Raw genomic sequence first — 11,791 nt, forward strand, 5'->3', positions numbered from 1 at the left:
AAAAAAAAAAAAAGATTCCCTCCACCCAAAAGGAGGGAAATGGAGTTCTCCAAGACACGCCTACGCCACCCCTCTTGCCCTCCCCCTACACATAAGACCCCATCTCATAGCAATCTTCCCCTTGGTTATGAGTATAGATGGCTTCCTTCAGAGACACTCATTTCTTCAGCTACAGAGAGTCACCTGATAAGGATGCAAGACACTCTCCCACCTCTTGCCCAGGGCAAGAATATACTTTATCAACAGAGAACTGACCCCTTGCTAGATGAAGACCCAAACTCTAATCTCTTCTACTGTAAACTAGCCCGGAGAAGTCCAATGTCACATGATCAGGTGTGTTCCTCTATACACCTTTCAGTAAACACTTATCTGTTCAAATAAATTCATTAGAGAAAGTTCAAAGAAGTTATGTTATAGAAAATCTTTAACTTAGATCGTATATATCTCTATGTATTCTAACTTATTTGTTCAGAATCCTGTTAGGATCGCTGGTACTACTGAAGCTGTACTATATGTTTTTAGCTCAATATCTTAGTGACACCTAATGTTTGTTCCCTGTAATACACATGATGAATAAAGCATAGCGATTTTTTAAAAGGTTTATATACTCACTTTTTGTATAAGAATATTTTCAAGTTTAAAAAGTTTTAATTGTATACAAAAATTATTTTGCATGCTAAATGCTTATACAGTAGTATATAGTGTAACTTCCTTACTCAAGAAGTAAACAACCAATTTGGTTTTTCTACAAATGTACTTTTTTTTAAAAGTTTAAAGACAAAAATACAGCAGCATCCAAATGTTCCATTCTGCTCCATTCAAAATATAGGTCTTGAATGTGAGAAACAACTGTAGTTCCTCAGGAAATCTAAGAAAATACACAAATTCCCAAATTCCACATGAAGTAGGTAGGGTATATTGGGGCCTCTTATTTTACACCATCACCCCTGAGACTGCAGGCTCTGAACTTCCTAAAAAAGGTTTTCTTCCTCCTCTTTAGCAGAAAAGACAAATTGCAAGAAAAATTCCATTTCTGTCTCCCCCCCTGTAAAACCAAATGGTTAGTCCTTAACACAGCTCCCAAGCCGGTGTGCAAAAGTACTTTCAAAGAGAAAATGAAATTCCATTTCCTAAACTGTAGCTTGCTGCATAAAAACTACTCTCTTTCTCACCCAGGGAGGGATGTAAAGGAAAAATATTTTCCAGAAAGGCTCTGTATTCTACAAAGTGGAGAAATTTCATCCAGTATGCGCACTGGGTTTATTTTGAAGTATTGGACACACTAGATTTTATGAGTTAAGAATTTTATCACATACCATACTAAACTTTATTCTAAGTTCAAGAAATTTGGGGGAAATTTCCCAAATTAAGTCCATGTGCTCAAACCATTCTGAAACACAAATTGAATGCTATGTATGACAGAATAAAATTAAATCCATATGCACATATAGACTTTAATAAAATTAAAATTGCAAATCATGTACATGACAGACACACATTGTGATTGTAAAATGCTATTAATATTGTCATGCTTGCGTTCCTGGGAAATGTAAATCCTTTTCATAATTTTTCATAGAACAGTTGAATTTACCCTTCCTCCTTAGTGTGGACTTCTTTCCCCTATATTTATATGATATTAACTTCTCTGTAATGTTACACCCTGCTCCAAATCAAAAAAATTACCTTTACAGCAAGTATCCAAATTTAAAAAACCCTCAGATTTAAAGTTAGGTAGTTTAATATTTGGTGTAACTCACACTCTTAAATTAATCTTATGTTAAACCATTTTACACATACAACATATGGTGTAGCCTTCTCCTGTTTAGTTTAAAGTAATAGTTTGTTAGAAAAAAAAATTAGATAGGGCATAAAATCAGCATCTCAAGGAGGCTTGTTTTCCGAAGACAGAGTTATTATGTACTTACGGGTATGCTCCAGATCTGTATTCCATCACTGTACCCAATCATTAGCAGCAAAGGTGGTTCATTGCCAGTGCTATGTATCTCATGAAACTCCATATTCCTTGCTGTATCTAAATTGGATTTAAATATCAAAACGAACATTAAGTTAGGACAAATTATGTTTAATGTCTGGTATACTGGACACAGTTTTTGAAATCCATATCCACATTATAATTAAAGGCAGAGCAATGTGCTTTTTAATCCTTAACTTCTATAACTGAAAAAAATAGTGAAAAAAACGTTCCTTTAGACACAAGGAATAAGATCTGTAATTAGAGTTTTATTTGAGAGGGTACAAAATACCAGTTTAGAGGGAGTGATGACGGGAAACTTCCTACACAACATAAGAAAGGAGGCTATGACAAGATGACTCAGAGGTCTTTGTCATTCCTACCTTCTATGATTATTAGCACACGATCAAGTTATTTTTCGATAAGCACCATGAAATTCTAGAAAAGCACCTCTTCACATTTCACAGTTACTACTCTGAAGCCAAGTTTACAAAATATATACAGTCTACAGTACTCTGCTATTTAAGAGATTTAGCAACAGAAATTATTAGTGCATTTAGAAGGAACGATTGAGTACACAGAAAAAGAGAGGGATCGGTGATTCCTTCTTCAGTACTTTTTCAGAGGTACTTTGTCTATTTAGGAAAAAAGAGAGGTCTTTTTATTGAGCAAATATAATCATCTGTAAGCTACATTACTGCCAGTTCATATAATGCTATCGTATGGACAAATCAGAAGAAAATCACAGAGGAGCAACAAAATAATAATTATTAACAAAGATGACACTTATGTAGCACTTTGATGATCAAAGCTTTTTACACATATTATCTAATGCTCACAACACCCCTCTGAAAAAGGCAATTTCCATAAAACTATGAAGGTGCTATAGGAAATATATCAAGACAGGCTAAAATAACCAAATGTTTTTATATCTTATGTTTTAGGCCGCTCTAACCTAAAGAGAACAAGAAGCATAATAAACGTAAACTTCAGGCAGGAAGAAGAACTCTTCAGGATGGTACAAGAGTATAACCAAGACTAACAAGATTAAACTGAACTAAGGTAAATTTAGGATGAATATGAAAAATAAAGGTTTCATTGGATAGGTTTGATTTTCTGTCATACTGTGGCAAGTGAAAGGACATGGCGAAAGCCCCAGTGGGGCAATTTACAAATGCACAGCAAGGAAAAAGAAACCTACTAGGAAACAATCATGCACTGGCCTTGAGCATGACGCAGTGAGATATACAAGCTAACCTAACAGGTCTTTTCCATCTCTAACATCTATAAATTTGTGAACTAGGAATCTCTGTGCCATTCCAACAGCTATAAGTAGTATAACTTGCCCTACTTACCACCAGAACATGAAGATTCCCTATCATGTCATACTATCATGTCACATCTGTGATCAGAGTGAGCCTTTATCACAGGAGTAAGGAGGAGGACACTGAGGTAACAATCAAGCTGTAGGAAACATCTGGAGGAGAGCTACAGCCTCTGACTTGTAGGATAGGCTTAGAGCTCCATGGTTAGTAAAAGCAAATTGATGTACATTGTTAACACTTCCATTTGGGAGAGCAAGATGTTTGGTTCATTCAAGCAAGTGGTCATATGGCCCTCATTCACCTTACACTGAAGTCCCACCACCTACCACATAGGTTCTAACCTTCCTTGTTCGAGAAAGATTCTTTGGAAGATGGAGGCAAAACAGCTCAAGTCTTATCTGAAGAGCTAATTTTCTTCATACCTTTCAATACGGCTATAGGTCTAAGTCAGGCACAAAGACTGCAATGATCGTTTCCTCTTAATGATGGTCAAAGTCAGTTGTCCATGCTGATTCAACAGCCTCCAACAGGGGCAAACAAGTACACATTCTGTTCTTGAGCTATTCTTTTCCCTCAACGATATCAAAGAGGACGGAGTTAGGTTACTGCTCATCTGCCTTGACAGCTCTCTATTGCTGGGTAACACAGAAGTCTACTATGACACTGCAGGTTTCAGAGTAGCAGCCGTGTTAGTCTGTATTCGCAAAAAGAAAAGGAGTACTTGTGGCACCTTAGAGACTAACAAATTTATTTGAGCATAAGCTTTCGTGAGCTACAACATCGAATGCATCCGATGAAGTGAGTTGTAGCTTACGAAATCTTATTCTCAAACAAATTGGTTAGTTTCTAAGGTGCTACAAGTACTCCTTTTCTTTTTATGACACTGCAGCCATTCAATATGTATGCATGAAGCCACTGGGAGAGATAATTAGGTGATTCATGCTACAAACCTATGAATACATGGATTACACTAAGCCCTATGTTTTGTTTTCAACTGATCTGGATAGCGAGGGGGCCAAGGGGCTTTGCTCTGGAATTTGGTGACCTCACTAATCCTACAACACCAGAGTTCGCTCACTTTCACATTTCAAGAAATTTGCTGAGTAAAGGCCTGTCTATTCACTCAGGATTTTACACAGTAATGATTCATTCCTGGTTAGTAAGGAGTAGAAAATGAGTTCTGTTTGAGCCAACTCTTGTCTAAACTGTAATTTTTTGATTTTGCTAGTTTAAAATTATTGCATATCGGCCCAAAAGATACAGAAATAAAACTGAAAAAGGGAGATAAAACTATACCATTTAAGTCTGCATTTTCAAATCTGACCCATATTATTTTTTCTTTTTCTTCTGTTGGTGGAGTACCACTGTAGGCCTATACAAAAAAAGAAAGGTTGAAAGAAAATGAAGTATAACATCTTTATTTTCTGCTCTCTGTATACAGCACATCGGGTAATGCAAGGAAAACAAGAATTGTTGCATATACTTTATACCCTCAGTATTTCTGGGAGGTTTTGAGAGGAGTGGTTCCCTGGTCAACACATTTAATCTTAAATATAATTCAACTAGTGTACCAACACTTATTAAAGTAAAAGTGGCAAGACACACAACCAAAGAACTTCCAGGTACAGAGAATAAAAGCCAACTGGCTTCTAAGAAACATAAACCTTGTATTAAATTGGACAGAACAGATGATAGTTGTTTCTATAATCCTTGATTTTGTCAGTTTAAACTATTTTTAAATAGAATAAAAAAGGGGATCTTTAGAGAGAGATGTGTATTCTTTTAATTCCTTTTTGACCCACTTAAACACTTTATAAGCAAGGCTGAAAAAACAGAAGCCTTTCTTTCCAATGAAGCTCATTCCTACTGTGACATTTTAATTATATACCTATGATTTTAATATAACCCAAAATATTTAAGTTTGAAACAGAATGCACTGTAACTCAATCAAAGCAGTTCTACAGATGCCCCTAAAGAGATGAGGTATAAGAGAAATTGGAATGAAGCTTCTTGGTGTTTCTAGACAACCTAAGTTTTACAGTTCTCAGGAGAAACTACAGTAATCAGAGTAAGAGTTACAGAGGCAATACCACTGTTTTCAAGTAAATTATTGCAAGATACTGTGCAGTATTTTGGATTAAATATGAAAAGAACTTGTATAATCACTGTGTGCATGCTGGACAAGCAATAATATGCACTCAATGTGTAAATAAAAAATTAGCGTTGGTATTATTTTTCAAAACAAAACATGTTCCATGCTTACAAGGCAAATTGACTTGTAAAATATAACTAAGAGTGCATCTTTTTAGCTATGGAGAAAAAATATCCAAAGTATAAGAACAGGTTAAAACACAACAATTCCTTCAATAGAAGTTTGACTATCCTTACTTTTACATCATAGCTAGAATCACAACATGAAAAAATACATTTGGCAAATTACTAATAGTCAGTACCATCAGTGGGAAACTTTTCCTAACAGGAGTCAGGGTGTGCCAATTTCTTTTTAAAAAAGAAACGTCTAGCTTGTATAATTAACTATTCATTATTATTATTACTATTAACTGATTCCAGCTATGAATCAATGCAATGCTGCCTTCCTGAGTGGACAGGTAAACAGTTCCGCTACTACTGTCCACAGCTTTCCCAAATACCAGGAGCATGAAATTAATCCCACTCTGATCAGTTTCAGCCTGCTACTTAGGACTCCATGGGCAGCAGTGAACTGACCACAGCCATATCAATTCATTCTGCAGTTACTTGGGAAAGCTAGAAACAACAGAGCACAAAAGAACCAGGACTATTCTTAGGGGAGAATGACCCAAGATATGGAGCGGGGGAGAAAAGCAGAATGACAGATTCAGGTATTCCTCCCCCCTCACAGCAAGCTGGAGAAGGGGTAAATTAGCAACTCTCCTCCCCCCAGCAGCAACCTGAAGGTTCTGAGGCAAGTGGAGAAAGGAAGAGAGGAAAAGAGAAAAAAACAAAAACAAAAAAAAACCTCCTTCTTTTTTCCAGCAAATGTTAAACTTGCAAAACAAGCAGGTATGTATCAAACTTTTCTGATGCCTATTAGCCAGACGTTGACACAAAAACACACGAGTTCCTAAGTATGGTCCAGAAATACCAGCTTGGTAGGAGTCCCAGCAATTAGGAGGGTTGGGCTTCCCACAAAAATGTTGTCCATCTACCTCACAAGTAAGCCTCTGCCTTTCATTGCTACCACTACCACATCTTTAAGTAGGCAGAAAATGTAACCCTCTCTCACTAGTACATACACGAGACATTTTTTAAGCCTTGTTTTTAAATACTTTGGCCAAGACTTTGACCTGACAGTGATTTTGGGTGCCCAATTGGAAACACTTCAAAGGCACCTGATTTTCAGACTGTATGCACTTTCTGAAAGTCAAGCCTTTTTAAGGTGTCTAATAATAATGACCAAAAAAAAAAAAAAAAAAAAAAAAAAAAAAACTGAAGCACTCAAAATAACACTTCTAAAAATGTTGATCTTTGTATAAATTGGACTATCTAGCTGCTACTTATTTTATACGTATTACTAGCAGTGTGAAGAGAGTGGGTTTGTTTTAGGCCCTTACCTGTGGCACAACATCTTGAAGAAATGTAACAACACTTTCCATATATGACTGTTCCCTGGAAAAGAAGAGTCCTTAATTACTACGGAAGTCTAAATACAGACATAAATACACTGACTATAAATACATACATACCACTGGGGAAAATGATGCAGGCTATGCCTTAGTTTAGATTATCTGCAAAAGAATGATTGGCTACTCATTGGATAATAACTGCAGAGATAATTACATTTGCCTTGACTGGTGGAGAAAACTCCAATTCCAGTCTGTATGGTTTCTTTACAAATTTGTGAGGTTACATTTTGCTTTTTACACTATACACCTACTCAACTGCATTTAAAATGTCCCCAATTATTCCACTTAGAAAAATACGGTGTTACCTTGAATTACCCACCAGGTATAACAGAACCTCAGAATTACAAACACTTCGAGAATGGAGGTTGTTCAAAACTCTGAAATGTTCGTAACTTTGAACAAAATGTTATGGTCGTGCTTTCAAAAGTTTCCAGTTGAACATTGACTTAATGCAGCTTTGAAACTTTACTCTGCAGAAGAAAAATGCTGCTTTTACCCATCTTAATTTAAATTAAACAAGCACAGAAACAGTTTCCTTACCTTGTCAAATCTTTATTTTAAAACTTTTCATTTTAGTAGTTTTATGTTTAATGTAGTACTGTATTGTACCGTATTTGCCTTTTTTTTGCGGGTGGATGGTGGGGGGAAATCTCTGATGCCTAATTGCGTACTTGCAGTTCCAAATGATGCATGTGGTTGACTGGTCAGTTTGTAACTCTGGTGTTCCTTACTCTGAGGTTCGACTGTACTATACAATATCCATATAATCTGGAAAATTTGGAACCCAATTACTTGATAAACTGCCTATCCCATACTGGTCACAAAGTAAGCGCACTGAAGTCTGTAAAGGATTAAGAAGTCTCTGCCTGTCACATGTCTGGGCAAAGTTTAAAAGGAAGGGAAAGTTGGGTCAAAGGAGAAGGCTGTATCCTTTTCCCTCCTGGCCGGTTGAAGCAAGCAAAGCCTTTAGGAATTATTCTTCAGTGTTTTTCATTTGCTTTTTGTTTTGCGATTGATTTGTGGACAATAAAACAAGCCCTGAAGAAAGGGCATTAAAAGACTAATAGCTGAAACATTATTTCTCTTCCTGGGCTGGGGAAACCACCCGCCAGTTTACATATGCTAGGCACCACCCTGAAGCTAAGAGATGCTAGAGATTTCTACTATCTATTCCCGAGATAAAGCTGGCTAAGATTAGCGGGAAGGCATTTTCAGTAGAGGTCTTACACTGTGGAACTCACTCCTCTTGGCAATTCATTATCAGCTGCAATTTAGAGTGCAGTGGTATATAATGCAAGGCACATTTGTTCTGATAGACTTTAACTAAGGCTTTTATTAAGGTATCTTACCTAAGAGAGATGTGAGTCTCTCAGATATGCTGTGTAACTGCTGAGCAACAAAATATGTGGACTCACCCCATAAGGCTGATGATATCTTTGTATAATGCTAGTCACCTAACTTGGCAATGGACAACATGTTCAGCTGCCCATATAATTTTTTTAAAAGTTAGTGGTGATTCTAAATTTTATTCAGCACACTCTTTGCATCCAACAGCTTTGACATACTTCAGATTAATGATTATTTTGGTACATATTCAATCTGTTTTAACATAACTACTTAAGCGTTAAGTCTCGAATTACCAATAGCAGCAAATACAAGTTGTTGCCAGTATTGCCCTTGCTGCTGGAACAAAGAAATCCAGATTCCTGCTACCAAAAGGCTCAGCCACTTTCCTTCTAAATAAAACTGTGTACATATCTTGTCCACATAAAATGTTGTGGACATTCAGTACTTGGAAGCCTTTGTTCTCTCCAGTCATGACACCACTACGGAGGAGATGTAAGTTTCTGCATACACTTTTAGAACTGATGCTCATGGAGCTGTAGGACTGACCTGTTATAAATGTAACAAGTTGCCTGCCCTCTGAAATGAAGGCAAATCTGAAAAATTGTTCCTGAAGATCGAGAAACAGTTTATTCCAGACCAAGACTGACAAAAGTGGATACAAAGATTACTAAACTAAAGAGAGTTTATCCTAGTAGTTAGAGCAGAACACTAAGACAAGACACCTGCTTTCTATTCCTGATTGACTCATTGTGTAATCTTAGCCAGGTCATGATCTCTGTCTCTCTATATACTTGTCTATTCTACAGGATAATTAAAACATTAATTAATGTTTATGTATAACAGCCTTAACAAAAGGGTGGTAATGTCTTCATTTCATAAATGTGTGCTGATGCTTTCCAAAGTATATCTTTAATGAGAAAGCCAAGCAGGCATGCTTTGGAAATGTTTTGTTCAATGTATGTACACTTTCTTGGAAAGGAATTAAGCAATGGCTAGCAGACAGAATGCTGAAGGCTAAGAACTTCTGAGAGAATTTCTTCTTTGATGTACTATTTAAAAAAAAATAAAAAAAAACACCACTATGAAACTTCTAATTAGTTTTTAGCCAGGTAATTGATAGATCAGTATTTGAAGTATGTCCCAAGCTAGCTTCTCTTTTGTATAGGCTTCTCTTGTTTTTGTAGATCATTAATATGTTCTGCCATTTGTTTGATAACCTACTGTTTCAAAATGAGGGCAGGAGGTTCAAGTTTGTAGCATGCTACCCAGAAAATTCAATTCTGAGATAAAGAATGAGTGATGTACCATAACTGAGATATGCAGGTTGGGAAAACAAACTGAAAAATAATCACCACACAAAGAGCACCATAATAATAGTAAGAATAATCAAATATTCTTATCTTGTTTTTCTTTTTTAATTACTGTTTTTCCAGAGAACAGGTTACTACAAACAGAACTGCACTTGGCAAATAGCAAGTTTTCCACTACAGGCTTCTCCTCCCTTCTATGAAAGCTTAGGTTGCAAAGACCCAGTTGTTTATGCAACTCACTGAGTTACATTTTATTTGCTCCTGCTAAAAATCAAGTGAATCCTGAGATCTAATAGACGGTCATCCCCATCATTACCATTGTTCTTGTTTTGTCAGCTCTTGTAAGTAAAGTACAAGTTGCCAAAACATACATGATATTGCAATGCAATACCATAGCAAAAAAAAAAAAACTAGTCAGCGGCATAATGCCATCACTGAGAAAATTTCACCAATTCTGCTACAAAAGGACTTAGGACAGGCAAGTTTTCTGGTTACTCTAATAAAGGATGTTCACCATTCAACCATTGACATGTGAAGGTAACTTAGGGAGACCTGGCAAAGGTAGGAAAGTCTGTTACGCACTGTATTTTGGAGGGACATATGTAACTAATTTTTTTTTTTAAACCTTCACTGTACTTGTCTTCTCTGTTCTCCAGAGCGAGCAGTACACTGACATCCACAACAACCCCACTTACTGAGGCAGTGCAGATAACAGGATCTTTATACTTTTTAATAAAAGAATAAAACAGAGGGAGACAGCAGTGGCGGGCGGGGGAGGAAATCTACAAATGCCCACTAAGCACAAGTTTGTTATGACTCAGTTGTATCTAGTGTCCAGTTTGTTTAGCAAGCAAAATATGTTTTGCAGTCTTTTCTTGTTTATATATAAAGTATTCAATCATCTACCCTGTAACTTGTAAGGTTGGTGAACATTTTGGCCTACCAATCTCAAATGTATCCCTTTCAAAGAGAATGCCTGCTGTGTATAATCTTGTAAATCTGGAAAGAGGCATTAATTTACTTTCTTTTGCTGGAAAATACTGAGCACAACAAAACTGTACTGTTTATGACAGGAAGTTGCTGCTGATTTTCAGAGGACCACGTACTTGTTGTACAGGAATATTCTAGGGATTTCAAACAAAGGTAACTGGACGTCTTATAAACATGCTTACGTGACAGCCTGTGGGCGAACCACAACTCCCCCCGTACATCGGCTAGGGCGACGAGGAGATTCTGTTGCCATCGTTGCTCTGCAGATACCTATGGGCAGTAGATATTTTTTAAATAATCATTTATAGGGAAATGTTTATTTATGTTAGTCAATTTCTCTTGCTAGCATGACTGTAAGCTCTTCGAGAGGAGGGACCGTTCCCTCAGATACATCTAAATCACTATACTTACCTCTGGCACTGTTTAAATAAATCTCTGGGATATTGAGCAAGCAAACCACAGGAAAAAAGGGAAAACAAAATCTTGCATGATAAAATGAGTTTTTTTATTTCAAGAAGCTATGTATTATGTAAACTGCACATATGCACCAACATCTTGGAAAATATATAACAACAAATTTTACAAATACACTAACTGCACTACACCAGCTTGAGAGCAGCATTTCATCGTGAAATACTGACCAGAAAATATACACACATAAATTATAGAAACAGACTTTTAATCACAATGAATATGCTCTTGGGAAACAAGACATTCAGTAAGTAATCACAATGGCTAGTGTTAAAAGATTTCACAAAACAAAAGCATTCTGCTTTTAGTTGTTCAGAACAATTCAGATCAGTTCTCTAATGTAGAAAAACAAAAGAGTTTTACTCACAGGGCAAAAGGCATTGACCAGACACCAGTAATTATGACAGGTCCTAATCACGCCCCCAACAGTTTCTATCATCCAATTAGCAATCTAGCAACAACAAAACAACAACAGTTGAATCCGGGTCACTGCAACCACATTACCCAACGTAGTAGTCATTATTTAGTGTTGCATGTGTAGATGGTACTTTGCACAGAAAATAAAGGCTGGAGACGAAATCCTGACACCATTGACTTCAACGGGGCCAGGATTTGATTCATGTTCCAAGCATTTTACAGTCTAAGAGACATGGAGGAGAGGAGTTGTTCCAAGCCCAGTGGTACATCTGTACCAGTCAGTGCCTGCTGTCA

At 36.7% G+C, this 11,791-nt stretch overlaps 1 protein-coding gene across 10 annotated transcripts in view; it reads right to left on the bottom strand.

Annotated features, from left to right (window-relative positions):
• Positions 1–11,791, bottom strand: part of BCAS3 (BCAS3 microtubule associated cell migration factor) — a 492,153-nt gene that overhangs the window by 479,202 nt on the left and 1,160 nt on the right. For all 10 annotated transcript variants that reach the window (XR_006276226.1, XM_038375370.2, XM_038375366.2 and 7 more), the window contains exons 2-6: positions 11,448–11,531; positions 10,792–10,879; positions 6,891–6,945; positions 4,594–4,669; positions 1,926–2,032 (exon numbers count right to left, since the gene is read on the bottom strand). Coding sequence is in view for 9 of the 10 variants with exons in the window: in XM_038375370.2 (XP_038231298.1) it covers positions 1,926–2,032; positions 4,594–4,669; positions 6,891–6,945; positions 10,792–10,862 (309 nt within the window). In the remaining variant the exon portion in view is untranslated. The remainder of the gene's footprint in view (positions 1–1,925; positions 2,033–4,593; positions 4,670–6,890; positions 6,946–10,791; positions 10,880–11,447; positions 11,532–11,791) is intronic.

This window comes from Dermochelys coriacea, chromosome 17 (genome assembly GCF_009764565.3).
Source record: "Dermochelys coriacea isolate rDerCor1 chromosome 17, rDerCor1.pri.v4, whole genome shotgun sequence".
Taxonomy (NCBI): Eukaryota; Metazoa; Chordata; order Testudines; family Dermochelyidae; genus Dermochelys; species Dermochelys coriacea.